An 18926-nucleotide genomic window follows, 5' to 3' on the forward strand; every position below is an offset into this window, starting at 1 on the left:
AAGATCTGAGAACTATAGTAATTCAGGGGATTAGAGAAGCAGTACCCCGTGGCCAGAATATCAATAAAGCATTTAATGAAATGCAAAAGAAAGATGAGAGCCCTACTGAGTGGCTGGAACGACTGAGGAAAGTCCTTCAACTGTACTCTGGGGTAAATCCAGACGACCCTTTAGGGCAAGCGCTCCTAAAAACTCAGTTTGTAGCAAAATCATGGGAAGTTATCAGGAAAAAAAAAAAAAAAAAAAAAAAAAAAAAAAAAAAAAGATTGAAAAGCTAGAAGACTGGCAAAATAGAGGGTTGGATGAATTATTGAGGGAAGCTCAGAAAGTCTACGTAAGGCGGGAAGAAGAGAGCAGCAAGCGACAAGTAAAAATGATGGTAGCAGCTGTCAGAGAGGATCGCAACGGGCGGACTGGTGAACACAGATCTGCTGGAATAAAACAAGAGAACGCAGTAGTAAAGAAGGAACAGAGATGTTGTTTTTACTGTGGAAAGAAGGGACACATAAAGAAGAATTGCAGAGAAAGGATCAGAGATGAGGAAATATTGAAAGCAGAATAGGAGAGTCAGGGGCTCTATATTTTAGGGGACCGGAGTCAACATGAGCCCTTGATAAAGTTAAAAATAGGTCCCCATAAACAAGAGTTCACCTTTTTAGTAGACACAGGGGCTGAGAAATCGACTATTAGGCAAATACCTGAGGGATGTAAAACTTCCTCTGAAAAAGTACAAGTAATAGGGGCAAAAGGAGAACCCTTTAAAGTAAGCAAAATCAAAAATGTGATATTCGAAACTGAAAATAAATTTGGAATGGGTGAACTCTTGCTCGTCCCTGAAGCAGAATTTAATCTGTTGGGACGGGATTTAATTGTTGAACTACAATGTGGAGAAGTATTATTTATAGATGGGTCATCACGAATAGTGGAAGGTAAACGATTGTCCGGATATGCCATCGTTAAGTTGGAAAAAGGAGAATTTAAGACAATAGAATCAGGCCCCCTGAGTGCCAGCTGGTCAGCTCAAGCCTGTGAGCTGTATGCATTGTGGAAAGCATTAGTGTCACTGAAGGGAAAGGATGGAACTATATATACAGACTCACGCTATGCGTTTGGAGTGGTACATACCTTTGGAAAAATATGGGAGGAAAGCGGATTTATTAACTCACAAGGAAAAGAATTGATACACCCGGAATTAATTCGGCAAGTTCTGGGGGCATTGAAAGTGCCGAATAAAATAGCAGTTGTACATATAAAGGGACACCAGCGAGGTACAAATTATCAAGTCAGGGGAAATAACGCAGCTGATATAGAAGCAAAACGAGTGGCAGGCAATTATAATACGATTTTGACTATACAACCAGTACCTGTTAGTAAAAATTTGAGTTTTGAGTCTGAAGAAAAGGAAAAACTAGAACAAATGGGAGCTAAGGAACGGGATAGTAAGTACATATTACCAGATGGGAGAGAAGTCTTGCCGAAGGGCATAGCACTCGAAATATTTTCAAAAATACACAGTAAAACCCACTGGGGAACCCAGGCATTAGTTGATCATTTCAATCAACAGTTTGCCTGTATAGGCGTATATAATATAGCAAAGACAGTCACAGCAGCCTGCGAGACCTGTCAAAAGGTTAATCGAAACAACACGAGACAAAAACCTCTTGGAGGACGTTCCCCAGCATACAGACCTTTCTCACACATACAAGTGGATTTTACTGAACTACCCAGAGTAGGGCGTTACAAACATTTATTAGTAATGGTGGATCATTTAACACATTATGTTGAGGCTTTTCCTACCTCCAAGGCAACTGCTAACCAGGTTACTAAGGTATTACTTGAACACATTATACCTAGATATGGAGTACCTGATGTAATCGACTCAGACAGAGGAACACATTTTGTGTCAAAAATTGTTAGAGATCTAGCAGAAAACTTGGGAATTAAGTGGGAATACCATACGCCATGGCATCCACAAAGTTCGGGAAAAGTTGAAAGGATGAATGGAGAAATCAAAACTATTTTGACTAAATTAATGATAGAAACCAAACTATCATGGATCAAGTGCCTACCCATGGCACTATTAATACTCAGAACCAGACCCCGAGCAGATATAGGAATATCAGCGTTTGAGATGGTATATGGAATGTCCTATAGAATTGAAAGTCCACAAACAAATGTTTTAATTCGAGATCGTGTAATTAATGAATATGTTTCACAATTAGCAGAGCATCGTAACAAACTTTGGGAACATGGGCTGATTGTGCAACGACCTCCATTGGACTTAAAAATTCACACTTTCAAACCGGGGGACTGGATATTAGTTAAAACATGGAAAGAAGAAACCCTAAAACCCAATTGGGAGGGACCTTATCTTGTTTTGCTTACAACAGAAACAGCTGTCCGGACTGCTGAGCGTGGATGGACTCATGCCAGTCGCGTTAAAGGCCCAGTGACAAGACCCCACTGGAAAGTAATCAGTACTCCAGGTGACACCAAGATAACCCTGAAAAGATAAAGTAATGATAAAAACTTTGCTTGATCATTTTGTCGCATTACCTTTTGGTATAAAGTGTGTATTGTTGTTTATATTCGCAATAATTATTTCTCTCTTCGTATATTATATATGGAAGCATACAAAATGTACTAAAGGAAATTGTTAAACTCATGCAACCACACAATATTGAATATAGAAAATATGTTGATATAAACACTCTAGATATACGAATTAAGTGTAATAATTTGAACCGCAATTGTTATCTGTTTGCTTGTTCCAAGTGTATGGTATGCCAGGACAAATGGTGGACTCACTGTGAATGTGGATACCCTTCAATAGGGGTTTGCACACAGTGTTGGAAAATCCAAAGAACTCTCACTGAGTGAAAATCAAAGCAATTAGAGTCTAAACAAGAAATTATTTAAGAATCCCATGAGTGGTGGGAAATTTTTACCAAAGGAATAAACCCTCAATATTATTGTTACTATTCCAATGAACCAATCCCCTTTGTAACTGAAATCTTGGCTATAAAGTGTAAGAAGGGAAGTACCAACTGTGCCTTGCCTCATCCCATTAGTTAAAGCTGTAAAGTGGGAAGCCTATATATAAACAGGCAGAAAGCCCAAAACAGCTGTTCTCCTGAAGAATTCCCTTGCTGCCGAGAAGATGGTACACCCCGTGGCTCGAAGCAACCGAGTCGACGGGCGAGGCAGAGGAGGAACAAACTGTGGAGAAAAGAATCAGAACAATGGGACACAAAAGCAACAATGGCCAAACTTCCCCAGGGATGATAAAAATATACTTAAATTGGCAAAATTGACAGACACCTTTTTTTTTCTGGTGTACCGCTAGTTTTGTTATTGATAATAACCCAAGCAAATGGAAACCCCCATGAACCAATGCTCTGGAAACTATATAACTTACAGGAATCTAGACTAATACAAAACCAGACCTCTCCGGGAAATTGGAATTTTACTGTCCAATTAGTCTCAATGATTCCGGTCGATATCCAAGAGAGGCTGGGAGGCGACGGAAGCCAACTCCAAAGCCTTCTATGTGTGTCCAGCTTCCAATCCTGGAAAGAGTTATTGCAACTATCCAGGCCATTTTTATTGCGGTTATTGGGGTTGCGAGACAATAGCCTCAGACTGGCCAACAAAAGGAGACAAATATATAAGTATCACTTGGGGACCTCCAGGTTGCATTCCACCACAACATGGATCTGACGGCTCCGGGGTCTGGGGATCCGTAAGGGGGGTGAAATCATCTCCATCAGAATGCGACAGAATAGAAATTGAAGTTAAACAACCAGAAGATGACACATGGTTAATTGGCCGTACCTGGGGAATTAGATATTGGGAACCTGGAGCAGATAGAGGAAGCTTTTTCAAAATAATAAAAGAAAGGATACCCCACGATCCTTTACCAGTAGGACCAAATCCGGTCCTGAATCCACCCACTTTCTCTAAAAAAAAAAAACAAAAAAAAAAAAAAAAGGTTGTCCCCGTGAACATCGCAACCCCTTCCCCAGACTCCTTTTTGAAAACAGCTAATGGTACCATGACTGAATTCTCCTTATCTAGGGATTTAAAGTTGTTAGAATCCAAAGACCCTTTATGGAATCTAATGCAAGCCTCTCTAGTACAAGGTCAGGAATTACAAGGTTTGCAAATGGCTGTAGATGAGGATTTAGCGAAAATAGAACAATCTATCCAAAATTTAGCCACTTCAGTAAAGTTTTTATCAGAAGTAGTACTACAAAATAGAAGAGGATTAGACCTATTATTTTTGAAGGAAGGAGGGTTATGTGTAGCTCTCAGTGAAGAATGTGGTTCTTTTGCTGACCATACGGGAGTCGTCCAAGACTCCATGTCCGAACTTCGGAAAAGGTTAGACCAACGTAGAAAGGATCGTGAAGCGGGCAGGTCATGGTATGAAAACTGGTTTAATGTTTCACCTTGGCTAACCACTTTGTTGTCGGCTTTAGCAGGACCGCTTATTATGTTGATCCTGGGACTTATATTTGGGCCTTGTATATTACGCTATATTTTTCATTTTATTAAAGAACGGTTTGACACAGCTAAATTGCTTATTTTAACCTCGAGAGTAGAATATGAAAGTGTATCTAATAATGAAGATGAAAATTATTGTGAATGTATTATGCCACGCAAAAATCATTATTGTGAGTGCTATAATAAATGTCGAAATTGTGAAAAAGAAATTGTTTACAAGAATGAAGATGAAAGTAGCACCTAATAAACAATAGGATAAAAAGAAAAAGGGGGGATTGTGAGAAACTGTGGACTAAGGTATTGTTTATTAAGATTTATGTTAAGCTCAATGTAAAATTAGACGACAGAAACCACTCATGCAAACAACCACTGGATGCCGCCTGTGTGAGATAAGATAACTGTAATCACTCACACAAACTTAACCAGATACTGCTCATGCAAGATAACTACCAGATTTCCAGGAAGCGACAAGAAACAGGACAAGACGGCCCATATAAGGATATATGAGTAAAAGATCAACTATGAGACAAAGAGGGAAGACTTCTTACTTCAGCCTCAACAAATACCAGGAGGCAGGAAACGACCCCCCTAACAACAACTGAAGCATGCGCGGAGTACCTCCACTACCTCATGAGCAGGGAAGTAAAGATGTATAAAAAGGGGACTATTTGAACTACTCAGCACGGCAGTTGGCGGAGCGCAGACTCCCCTGCCGTCCAGCGCTGTCTTTGCTCATATTCTACTTGCTATAATTAATAAAGATTGAATTATAGTCCATTGTGGTCTCAATTTATAACAGAGACCAAGTCTGAAAGGCAGGGAGGTGCTGAGACCAAGAGAGGGTGAGACTGAGGAAAAGAGAATGACATCCAGAGGGTGGTGGGGGAAGGGGGGGTAGGTGGAGGCAAGACAGAGATTGGAGGGGAGAGAGTGACGTGCGGAAACAAACTCTACAACTCGGAGAGAGTTATAAAGCAGGTATGTTTATTCCGGCTGGGGTGCAAGGGGATTTCTCCACAAAGCTTGCACACCGTCTCTGGCAAGTAGCCAAATATTTATTACACCAAAGCATACATATTCATTAGGAAAGGCCGGGTTATTACAATTAGTTCGGGGGATAGGCGTGATTATTATAATTATTTCTTTGATGGTCAAGGGGAGAAGTACGTGGTCCTCCTCACGGTGTCCGGTGTCCGCTCTTTCCAGGGCATGCGTTGTGAAGCAAAGTCCAGGTGTCTTCTTCCTAAATCGGTGAGATCATCCTCCCTAGATAACATCTCTGAGTCCTTTTGTTCAAGTTTAAGTTTGCCTAAGTGCCCATTGAGGGCTTTGAGTCTGCTATCAGTGAGTTATCTTTTTAATTCATACCCTGGTGCTACCTGCTACTTTTTATCATAGCCAATCCCCAAACTATCTGGTAAGCTACACTGAATCCACAAAACAGTCTGGGCAAGCGGGATTCTTAGGCAACGTTCAGAAATCATCATACGTTGTTATAAGTAAATAATTTGCAAGGAAAGTGGACATTTCTCTGTATCAATTCCCCCCTTTTCTTTCACCAATGCAAATTCTTTAGCTATATCATGCCATTCCCTTTAAGGGTTTTGGCAAAGTATGCACCACTCTCCACCTTTTGACATAGCTGATGTCTTTTCCAATCCCCATAATGGTTGCTAGTATACTTGCATATCCACATAAAACACCGTAGCATGCAACATATCAATATTCCTAGAATAATTGTTAAGACACAGGCTATAAAGAGCTGTTTTAACCATGTTAGGTCTGGTAGCCAAGATGTGAGTTTCTCCCATAGGTTTGTAAATCCTAACGATGTATTGTCCTGAGTTATTTGGTGTAGTATTTTTGACTGCTGCCATATTTGGGTCATATCTGTTTCAATTCTTTTACCTTGGCTGATGTATGAGCAGCAACTTTGATTTATTATCAAACATACTCCTCCCTCTTTAGCTGTTATTAAATATAAAACCATACGATTTTGTAAGACTACTTTACTAAGTGAGGAAATTTCTACTTGTAGTCCCTGGATGGCATCTACAGTGGAATTTACTATTTTTTTCCATTGTGGCCGAAATATTTACTATGGCCTTTTCTAATTCACTGACTCCTAATTGAGGAAAGACCCATCTTACAAAACTATGATAAGCTGTCGGTCTTTTTATAAGAGGGTTTTCTAGAGCCCTACGCACCTTCCGCCAAGGGGTCCGTATAAATCCAGGTGGGGGATGTGAGTGGTTATATATCTTGTCCTGGGGAATCACATAACCCAGGGTGCAATCCCCATCCCAATATTTAGGCAGAGATTTCCTTGCCCTTCCATCCCCACACAACCACCAGTGACCATCAGGGATACAGTCATAAGAATAGTTGAACCATAGTCCTTTCAGTATAGCTGGTGGTCAAGTGCTGTTAAGGGTGGCATGGAGGGTTTCTCTTATTTCACATTTGGTTATATTTTCTAAAGGAAATCTTCCAAACTTCAGGGCAGTCTTATTATTTCATCTGATGATGATTGGCTTTTCTAATATTTGCAAATAGCCATTTTTGCTCCCACAAGAATGATTGGGGACTAATTCCTTAGGAGGCAGTGGGCTCTGGGAACCCCAACATATGGTTTCCCCTGAGGGTAATTGGCTCTCCTGTTGGCCAGGGCCACAACTAGTACCCATGTTCCAGATTATGTTATCCCCTGTGGGCAAAGTGGAGTTATTTAAGCTATTGTGGGGCCAACTCCATTTGTTATAAGACACTGGAATTCCAAGGAGTGAAATCTCTAAATTTCCTCTGGGGAGAGCAGTGCATACCCAACAATCAGAGAGGTTAAAACTTTCTGCGATTGTTTGAGTCCCATGCACCTACGGTCCCTACCCATAGTCCAATCATGTTGATAATCAGTGTCCATCCTTTCATTGGATTTGGAGTCTTAGGGGTCCAGTCGATTTTGATTCCCATTGCTGTTTTGGGGCTCCTTTGACTTGAGTGTGATCTATCCACGATGATCGTTCTTTAATCTTGATTGCTGTATGGGACGTTAACAACACCTGAAATGGACCCTCCCACTTTGGTTCCAGAGGTGAATCTGAAAAAGATCTGATATATATATAATCACCAGGTTTAATGTTGTGTACAGGCCTGTCCAGACCTCGAGCTCTGGTCCCCAGGACCAATTTCTCTATTTCCCGCAGCTGCTTTTGTAGGCTTATAACATAATCAGTTAATATTTCATTCCCAACCTGGGTTGATGTCCCCGCCTGTATCATATATGGTCTCCCATATACTATTTCAAAAGGACTTAATCCCTCCTTAGTTCTGGGTTTGGTTCTGATTCTCAAAAGTGCTGAAGACGATGATTGGGGCCAAGGCAATCCGGCCTCCTGACCTAGTTTTACTATTTGTAATTTAATTAAATGATTCATCTTCTCTACTTGACCACTTGCTTGTGGACTATATGTGGTATGTAATTGCCAGTCTATTCCTAGAAGTTTACTAACCTGCTGGACAATTTTTGCCACAAAATGTGATCCCCGATCTGAGGATATTGTTGCTGGAACCCCAAACCTTGGTATTATTTCTTGTAACAATACTTTAGTTACTTCCCTAGCTTTATTGGTTCGGCAAGGGAATGCTTCTGGCCACCCAGAAAAGGTATCTGTTAGGACCAAAAGGTACCGAAACCCCCCTTTTCTTGGGAGTTCTGAAAAATCAATCTGCCATTGTTGTCCTGGGTAATTTCCTTTCCCTATCCGCCCGGGTTGAGTCTTCAGTCCTGTTTTAGGATTATTTTGTAAACAGATTTCGCATTGCTGTGTCACCTGCTTGATGGTAGTATACAGATTTTGGGCTACTATATGTTGATTTAGATACTTATATAAGGCCTCTACACCCCAATGGGATTTTCTGTGTTCAGCCATAACTATGGCCCATAATAATGCAAATGGTACTATTATTTTACCTTGAGGAGTCTTTGCCCACCTGCCCTTTTCTCTCATCCCGCCTAAATCTTCAATAAGTTTTTGATCCTCCCTAGAATATTGAGGCTCACCATCAATTTGTATTTTACCGTCTGGGACCAAAGACTGCACTTCTACCTCACCTTCTTCAGCCACTCTTTTAGCCTCACGATCTGCCATAGCGTTGCTGAGTTCATGGGTGGAGTTTTCTTTTTGGTGAGCCTTACAATGCATTACGGCCACCTTTTCAGGTAGTTGTAACACTTCCAGGAGTTTGAGGATTTCTTCAGCATGCTTTATATGTTTTCCCTGTGCAGACAAGAGTCCTCTCTCTTTCCATACTACCCCATGGGCATGGACCACTCCGAAAGCATATTTAGAGTCCGTCCATATATTGATTTTCATGCCCTTGGCCATTTCCAGTGCCCGAGTTAGAGTTATTATTTCTGCCTTTTGAGCTGAGGTATTTGGAGGAAGGGCTTTAGATTCTATTACCTGATCTTCGGTGGTTATCGCATATCCTGCCTTGCGGATACCTTGTCAGACCAAACTGCTCCCATCTGTATACCAGGATTCATCAGCTTCCTCTAATGGCTCCTCTTTGAGGTCTGGCCGGCTGGAATAAACTGCTTCAATCGTTTCCAGGCAGTCGTGTGTCACAGGTTCTCCTGTGGTCCCACTGAGGAAAGAAGCTGGGTTGACAATATTAGTAACCTCTATTTCTATATCATCCTGTTCCACTAGGAGGGCTTGGTATTTCAGGTACCTTTGGGGTGAAAGCCAGTGTCCTCCTTTCATGTCTAGTACTGCAGACACCGTGTGGGATACTAGTACTGTGATTTTCTGGCCTAGTGTGAATTTCCCTGCTTCCTGGATATTTAAAACTACTGCTTCTACTGCTCTTAGGCAACTAGGCCATCCTTTGCTTACTTCATCAAGTTGTTTAGAGAAGTATGCTACTGGTCTTCTACCTGGTCCCAAATTTTGGGCTAGGATCCCTAGGGCTATTCCCTGTTTCTCGTGGGAGAATAACCAGAAAGGCTTCATGATGTCTGGTAAACCCAGAGCAGGGGCATCCATCAGCTTCCTTTTCAGCTGATGGAATGCTCTGTCTGCCTCTCCATTCCAAGTGAGGGTTTTTGGATTTGATTTTAATAGTTCATAAAGGGGTTTTACCATGAGTCCATAGTTATATACTCACAGGCGACACCATCCGGTCATTCTTAGGAGTGGAGCTCTTTAGCTGTCTGTGGGCGAGGGGTCTGACAGATGGCCTCCTTCCTTCCAGTTCTAGGGTCTGTTGACCAGCCATGACCTCGTATCCAAGGTAAGTTACTTGCTACTGAGAGACCTGGGCTTTCTGTGGAGAGACTCGATAGCCATTAAGTCCTAAAAAATTCAGCAAACTAATCGTCCATATTATGCACATTTCTTTAGTCTCTGTGGCTATTAATAAGTCATCCACATACTGCAGGACTTCTCCCTTTCCATATGGTCGTTCCCACTGTTCCAGGTCTTTGGCCAGCTGGTTTCCAAAGAGAGTAGGGCTGTTTTTAAATCCCTGGGGTAATACAGTCCATGTTAATTGTGTCTTTCTTCCGGATTCTGGGTTTTCCCATTCAAATGCAAACAATAATTGACTTTCTGAGCTCAGAGGCAAGGAAAAGAAGGTGTCTTTTAGGTCCAGCATGGTAAACCAGGCCAATTCAGGTACTAGCTTGGTCAATAGTGTATATGGGTTTGCTACAACAGGATGCAGATCCTCAACAACTTTGTTGATAGCCCTGAGATCTTGTACTATTCGATAATTACCGTCTGACTTTTTGACTGGTACAATAGGAGTGTTATATTCTGATTCACACTCCTTCAGTAATCCAAATTTAATAAGCCGGTCAATTATCGGTTGAATTCCCTTTCTGTCCTCTATTTTAAGAGTATATTGCTTAATTCTCATGGGCTTTGTTCACTGTCTTGGTTTGATTACTATAGGGGAGGCGGTTTTTGCCTTTCCCGGTATCTCTGAGGCCCATACCATCAGATATACTTGGTCCTGTACTTCCTCAGGGATCTCCTTTTTAATTGGAGTGTTTATGAGGGCTAAGCTCAGAATTTTAACTAACTGTTTATCCCCAACTCTAATTTCCATTTTTCCTTTTTTGAATTTGATTTCTGCCTTTAATTGCTCTAATAAGTCTTGCCCCAATAAAGGTTTCGGCGAATTTGGTATGTATAAAAATTTGTGTACTCCTAATTGTTTTCCTAATTCAAATTTTAGAGGTTTCAGAAGATATGCCTTTTCACTTTGGCCAGTAGCTCCCCTTACTGTTACAAAGTCATCATCTAAAGGTGTTAAGGCTTCATTTAAAACTGAAAATGTTGCTCCAGTATCAACTAAAAGCTCTATATTGTGCTTTGGTTTCCCTAGCTTTATTACAACCAGTGGATCCGCTAGGGTAGACTCCCCAGGTTCCCGTCAATCATCCTCGACATGGGCTTGTACCCTCCCTTTTCCTTTCCGCTTCTCACGACACTCATTTTGCCAATATCCCCTCTGCTTACACCATGCACACTGGTCCCTTCCTAAAGGCCGCTTGGGTCCCACATTCTTAAATCCTCTATTTTCCTGTAGTGCTGCTACTAAAGCCCGCTTTTCTTTCCTTTGGTCCTCCTCCTCCCTATTGCTATATACTCTCCATGCTTCGTCTAACAAAGTCTCCAAATTCCTATTCTCTGGCGCTCTCAGCTTCTGCAGCTTCTTTCGAATGTCACGTGCTGATTGCCCTATAAATAATGACACTAACTGTTGTATTCCCACTTCCGATCCTGGATCTAAGGGTGTGTGCCGCCTCACGGTATCCCGCAGTTTATCCAGGAATTCTGATGGAGTATCTTTGGGTCCCTGCCGAACAGCATATAGAGTCGACCAAATAATTGCTTTCGGTATAGCCCACTCCATGCCCCTTACAATCCAATCCCTATATGCTTTTAGCAATTCAATGTGGGCTCCCTTGTTAGGGTCCCAGCGTGGGTCCTGTAAGGGGAAGTGATCTTTTATATCTCCTCCTGTACTTTTGAGGTGATCAGTAGCCAGATCCTGGGCTGTTTTTAATATTAATTGTTTTTCAGTTTCTGTCATGTGATCCAATAATAATTGTATGTCACTCCAATCAGGATCATGTTGTTTTATTAGAAACTGAAAATGCTTGGTCACCCCGACAGGGTCGTTTCGATACCCCTTCACTACACTTTTCCAAGCTTCAAGATCGAAGGAAGTGAATGGGACTTTTATTCTGACAGGGCCCCCATCTGGCCCCACAGCCTCTCTCAAAGGAGCCTGCAAGACCATTCATTTCTCCTGTCTCGAGTGTGAGAGGTGTGAGAGGATACGGGGCTGTGAGGTGGGGAGCCTGGCTCTGGCTCCTCCGAACTTTCACTCTCCTCCTGCCGGCCTCTTACTGGTGGTTTACAGTACTCTGGTAAATCCTTTATTTCAAACCCTTTCTCTTTCCCCAGTTTTGTGAATCTCTGTCCTATACTGCATGATGAACAACATCTTTTCAACTTCCCTTTCCCTTCCTTCTTATTTTCCTTCTCCAGTGCCAGCACTAGTGGATCTCATGGGGGTGCCAGGCCACAGTCTATCTGATATTCAGGATGGTTTTGGAGGGTGAAAAACATGTCTGCATAGGAGACTTCATCCCACTTCCCTTCCCTCCTTAAAAACGGCATCACTTGTAGCAGGGTGTTGCAATTCAAAGTCCCCTTTAGGGGCCATTTGTCCCCTTCATCCAATTTATATAGGGGCCACCACTGGTTGCAATATTTTATCAGGGTCTTTTTGTTCACGCTTCCACTTGGAGGTCCCCCTATCTTTTTCCATTGTGTTAAAATACAGCCTAGGGGACTCTTTCTAACTATTCCCCCACTCTGGCCACTTCCCATCTCGTCTATCTTACCAAAGAAACACTTAAAATAATATCTCGCTCAGGCAAATGGTACAAAGGTACACTCTTACCACAGCGTATGCACCCTAACTCCAAACAACAATGAACAGAGAATTACTGCCTCCTCGTTAAAGGAGATACCGAGCAAACAAACAAGCAAGCAGCACCGATGACACAGCGGGTGGGCACTAGGACGTGCTCTGTACTAAGGAATGTTAACTTGTCCTGTCCATACAGTCTCAGACCTCCATTAAAGAATTCTTTTACTGATTCTTTACACTATCTAAATTTTCACAAATTACTTGTATGAGCTCTCCCAAGCGCTCTATTCTGTCCCAATCTGACCACTTCTTACAATTTTCACAATAAAAAATCGTTCCCAAACCCAACCCAAATGTAATTGTCACAAGTAAAACACTCAATAACAAAGACTGGGTTACATGAAAAATCCCGACACCCGTGTATAGGACAACAGTAGTTGACAATAGGTTCAGTTAACACCATTACAGAGTCTGCCATGCGCTTTGTTCATCTCCAACCGCTTCCCTTGTGGGATAACGGAACTGCGGATCAGAACTCCACACTCGCTTCGCAGCTGGGGTGTGTCTCACACATGCAAAACAATCACACAATCACACGAAGAGGCCTCTTACACATATTACTCACACAACATAAAATAACGAATACTACAAGCATCAAAACACTAATTATAACAATTGCCAAGGTTGCGTTTCCCAGCATAAATCATAAACTGTGAGCCGTTTTGCCATTTATCATTCACCACAGATCCACACCTAATCAATATCGACTAAATTATTATAAACGGTACCAGATTTTACATTTGATGGTAACACGGCAATGCCACACCACTCCCGTAACCCCATACTAGGAGTACCCAAGTCGACCCAGGATCCCAATGTGGTCAGAGTGTCGAATCCACCCTGCCACCCACGGGCCCACCACCACTTGGGGACTCGAACCCCAACCCCAGGGGCGAGCACCAAGGCTCTTTACCTCGCGTAGGACGTCTCCTCACGACTTACAGGTCCCCCTTTTTCAACATATCTGGTCCGCTGACGGATGGTCCTTGTCTGCCCCTGCCAAGATCGGGAGAGCGAGGGAGGTTCTCCAAGAAAGGAACCTCAGGGCGCCCCTAGAACATCCCCCTCTCAACCAGTCCTGCAGCCAGACAGAGAAGGGTCCCATCTGGGTCACCAAAATTGACGCGTGGAAACAAACTCTACAACTCGGAGAAAGTTATAAAGCAGGTATGTTTATTCCGGCCGGGGTGCAAGGGGATTTCTCCACAAAGCTTGCACACCGTCTCTGGCAAGTAGCCAAATATTTATTACACCAAAGCATACATATTCATTAGGAAAGGCCGGGTTATTACAATTAGTTCGGGTAATAGGTGTGATTATTATAATTATTTCTTTGGTGGTCAAGGGGAGAAGTACGTGGTCCTCCTCACGGTGTCTGCTCTTTCCAGGGCATGCGTTGTGAAGCAAAGTCCAGGTGTCTTCTTCCTAAATCGGTGAGATCATCCTCCCTAGATAACATCTCTGAGTCCTTTTGTTCAAGTTTAAGTTTGCCTAAGTGCCCATTGAGGGCTTTGAGTCTGCTATCAGTGAGTTATCTTTTTAATTCATACCCTGGTGCTACCTGCTACTTTTTATCATAGCCAATCCCCAAACTATCTGGTAAGCTACACTGAATCCACAAAACAGTCTGGGCAAGCGGGATTCTTAGGCAACGTTCAGAAATCATCATATGATGCTGTAAGTAAATAATTTGCAAGGAAAGTGGACATTTCTCTGTATCAAGAGGAAGAGATCCAAAGGCTGAGAGAGAGAAGGTGTGGCCAGGATAGGGGTAAGAGGCAAGGGCAAGAGAGAACACAATAGACTAGGGGGTGGAGTAGGGGAGAGGGAGAGATGTTGAGACAAAAAGAGATTCAGTGGCCGAGGGGGGCGAAGCTGAGAGAGGGACAGAGAGAGGCAGAGATGGAGGGGAACTATGCTATGACACAGAGAGAGGGAGAAAGAGGTTGAGGTCAGAGGAAGGGGGAGAGAATAAGACAGGGAAAGGGAGAGGGAGGGGGAGAGAGATTGCTTGGGGTGTTGAGATACAGCAGGCAAAGCGGGGGGGGGGCAGGGGCGGGGACAGAGAGAGGTTGGGGTGTGCATGAGCAAGAGAGGCCAGAGGCCGCAGCTGAGAGAAGAAGGGGGGGGGGGGGTATGAGAGAGAGGGAGGCCGAGAGAGGGGAGAGAGGCCAAGAATGAGAGCATGCATGAGCACAAAACCGAGAGAGCCTGAGAATGATACATGCCAAACGACACTTAATGAGAGAGGGGCTGAAAGAGAGAGCATGGGTGTGCCAGGGGGTTGAGGGAAGGAGAGATGCTGGGCAAGACTTAATGATACATGCCACGAGAGACTTAGAGAAAATATGAGAGAGAGCAAGAGGCAGAGGGTAGGAAAGAGGGGGGGATCCAAGAGCCCAGACAGATGCACGGGGCGGGGGGGGTGCAGAGAGGCGGAGAGGGAGAGGGCATGAAAAAAGATGAGAAAGAGACTGACACATGCCAAGAGGGACAGGGGGAGGGGAGAGGAAGGGGGCAAGTCAAATTGAGGGAGAAGCTAAGGCTAGAGGGGAGAGGCATAGAGAAAGAGAGGAAAAGGGAGGGTATCCAAATGAGGAGAGGAGACAGAGATCCAAAGGGGGGGGTGTGTGTGAGACTGCAGGAGAGGGGCAGAGAGACTGAGACATGGCAAGGGAGACTTAAAGAGAGAGGGGCAGAGACCCAGAGAGGGGGTTAATGCAGGGAGAGTGTGTGTTGCGGGGGAGGGGTGTGTGTGTTGAGAGACCACACACACAGAGGCCAGGCATGGGGGGCGAGAGCAGGGGTAAAACAGATTGATACATGTGATGCCTGCTAGCTGATGCCTGCAAGCAGTTGATGCTAATTGCTGTAAGGGGCCTCAGGCAAGATTGCACCCAAGGACATAATTTTTCAAACTGTGATGGGTACATCCTGGGGAGGGCAGAGAAACCAACAGACACCTGTGGGAGCCACAGATAAGAAAGCTGAGAAACTTTACAGACAGAGCAATAAGCCAAGACGAGGCCTTATAATGACGTGCGGAGTCACGACTTTACAACCAGTAAGGTTATACAGAAGGTATGTTTATTCAGCGCTGGGTGCACGGGGGATTGCTCCTCCACAAACGTGCACATTTTGGAGCGAAAAGCAGCTCCTTTCTATAGCGTAAGTGTTTACATATTCATGATAATCCTGAGAATAGGGAGAGATATTACAATTAGTTTTGAGAAATCATTATCATAAATCCCGCCCCAAGTCCCTCCCCGTTGCGCCTGCGCAATGTCTCCTGATGGTCTTGGGCAGGGGTCTTCAGGATGAAGACTGAAGATTCCTCTTCTTCCTCTCGTGACTTTTCACCCAATTAGGTCTCTTCAGCATGTCAATTTAGCATTCTTTGAATTCCCCTTCCTTATCTTGGGACTCAGTAGTTGCAGCTCCTCCCTTATCTCAAGAGCCCATCCTGCTGAGAGCCCACCCTGCTGAGAGGCCTGCATCTATTTTGTTAAGATTTCTCACTTCAATTCCCCCCTTTCTTTTCCTAGTAGTAAATTCTTTTACTTCTTTCTGTAAGGGAAAGAATGTTGTTTTCGCATAATAAGCCTGATGGGAAGGGCAGGAGCGATTCACCAAAGCAATCAACAAGAGCAATTCACAACCATTGAAATCCCTGGCCTAGGGCTAGAAGACAAGTGGTCTTTTTGTCAACTGTGATGACCCAGTACTTGGAACTGGCTTTAGATGGATGCAGATACCGAAAGACTTGGGGCGATCTTTTCCAGTACGCTTGCGTGATGAGCTCATGCATATTAACTTCTCCGCCCTGGAGAAAGCCAAGGTTCATTTCCATGAACATGCGACGTATGAACACATACATGAAGGGGCGTATCGGTAGGAGGTTTGGGAAGTCTGTACACCCTGTAGTACTCAGCCAATGAGGAATCAAGGGAGGGAACTGGCGGTTGGGAGAAAGGGATATAAACCGTTGCACGATGGCTGGTAGGCGCGTCCACTTGATGGGGGCGCCCGGTCTTGCAAGAACGTAATAAAGAGTGCTTCACACCGCATCCTGTCTGAGCTATGGATAATTGGCAACTGAGCGTTTCTCACATTTCGTTAGCTAAAATTCACTCATAATCCTTATACTAACTAATAGTTTTACTTATTGAAATTTATTCCTAACTCTAATACTTATCTTATAGTTTAAATCTAGTTTTCAAGGTCTTATTGGTTTTTTTTGGTATCGGAGTACAGTGAAGAGCCTCGTATATAGCCTGTATGCGTCTGGTAAGTCTCCAATTCCAGACATATATGGCTATAGTGAGAATTAATAGGATTGCTACTGCTATTAGCAATGCTATAATTGGGTGGAGAGCTATAGTAAGTATTCCAGTAGCTGTAGGTGACCACCCAAGGAGAGTATCCCACCAGTGGTGATCAGTGGTTTTCTGTACTTGTGTTAGAATCTCATGAATTTGTTCTGTATCGTGTTTTACTACAACTAACATTTCTTTTCCTTTCCTTTTTACATCTTCTAGGATGGAGATTAAGTCTTTATGTTGCAACATTTCTTTAATCCTATTCAAATTCATTCCTATAGAGACAGGATCTATTTTTCTAATCAAGGTATAATCTGATTTTATTACCTGAGAGGTTAGTACTGGGATAGTATAGGTAAAATCACACCCTTCAATTTTTGTGAAATTACATACACAATGATTGGAATAGTTTCCTATCTTTACCTTAAAATAGCCATCTATGAGCACACTTGTGCAAAGGGTACGAAGACATATGCACCCTTCTCCTATATATATCATGGCTGTATCATTGTTTATGGATGACTGTATTTCAAAATGACACTCTTTCTGATGTGTGTCTAAGCACATGTCTTCGGCCTGTATGCCGTTCCCTTCACAAACGTATCCCTGCTGGCTCATATTAATGCATAGTTCTGTGTTGACGGTTTGCCATTTATCCCCTTGCTTCCATGCCCATCTCCCATGCTCTACTGGACTGATTATCATTCCCCCATGGTTTAGTCCTATAGAGGTAACAGGGTATATGCTATGCTGGGCAGCTTCTACAACTGTTAATACAAAGGCAATTATTTTGTCATCCTGTCTTTCATATGTAAAATTCACCAGTTTCCACCAGGACTGCAACTCCCTCTCTTGAGGTTTTGCCTTATCCCAAATTATCTTTCTAATCTCTGTTGGGAGGATTCCTTCTTCGCCTTCTCTTAAGATATCGGAAATGACAATTTGCATCCACATTTGTGCCTGGATGCAACTAAGGGCCCAGGATATGTCTTTTGGTATCATTTCCAATCCTTCTACTATCATCAAATGGTCCTTAATATTGTTTTTTTCCCAATCAGGGAGTAGTTTAGACGTCAGCCATTCGTGATTTCCTAAGGCTAACAAGGATGATATCAAAGGTTGTTTTAGTTTGACCAGCTCTCCGGTTGCGGATGCTAGCTTGTTCATTATTACTTCTGAGTCTATGCTGTTTAGTACTCCTAGTCCTGTTCCTAGGACCCCTGTCACATCCCTTTTTGACCTCATAGTGTGAGATTTTAACCACTCTCTCCATCCCTCCTGGGTTGCTTTTATAAATGGGAGGCATTTTTGGTGGACACCTGACATATCTAGTTGCAAATGTAATTCTATTTGCTTCAATGACCATTTAGGATTGTACAATACAATCTGCTGTCCTGTTTTCCAAATTATGTGTGGGCCTGTTTCATAAATATGGTATCCAGGGTATGGGGGAGCTATTGGCTTTACCATTGTTGTTATTGTTGGTTTAACCGTCGTCGTTGTTGGCTTTATTGGTCTTGTTCCATTTTTAATTCTAAAAATTATGTTTTCATCCGGACATTTCCATATACAGCTGACTTCTACTGTCTCAGTTAATGAAAAACTCAGCCAAGTTGGTTCAGCTTGGACTTGGATCCGAAATTTAAATTTTAACCCATTTCCCTGTCGTTTCCATAGGCATTTCACTATAATATTTTGTTCTAAAATGTGGTCGTGCTAACACTCAAGCTTACTACTACCACAGTCTGTAACAATTTTACCCTGTGAGGTTGAAATTGAGATCTGGGTGGACCCACTATATTTGGTTCCATCCACCATTCGACATCCTATGCTAATTTCTTCTCCGGATATCCCCCATATCTGAGGGATTCCTTCACCTTCATTCCATATTCCCTCTTTATATACATAACCTCCACAACTCTCTTTGTACATGACCACAGTAGCTAAAGTTAGCCCTCGTATTTCTGATTTTTTCCTATTGTCTCTGTGTACGCCAAATGAGCTTGTGACCATGGCCACTTGTCATTGTTAACACCTGGGGTGCTACAGCATCCCAGTTCACAGCATTTCCATAGATCGAACAATCGT

General features: G+C 43.0%; 1 protein-coding gene across 1 annotated transcript; it reads right to left on the minus strand.

The window, feature by feature from the left end:
• Positions 1-6082: 6082 nt before the first annotated feature.
• On the minus strand, positions 6083-8708 carry LOC141917835 (syncytin-2-like). The gene is given in 4 exon segments (XM_074811422.1): positions 6083-6580; positions 6582-6916; positions 7190-7213; positions 8618-8708. Coding segments are annotated over 4 exon segments (948 nt in total).
• Positions 8709-18926: the final 10218 nt, after the last annotated feature.

Source organism: Strix aluco, chromosome W, assembly GCF_031877795.1.
Source record: "Strix aluco isolate bStrAlu1 chromosome W, bStrAlu1.hap1, whole genome shotgun sequence".
Taxonomy (NCBI): domain Eukaryota; kingdom Metazoa; phylum Chordata; class Aves; order Strigiformes; family Strigidae; genus Strix; species Strix aluco.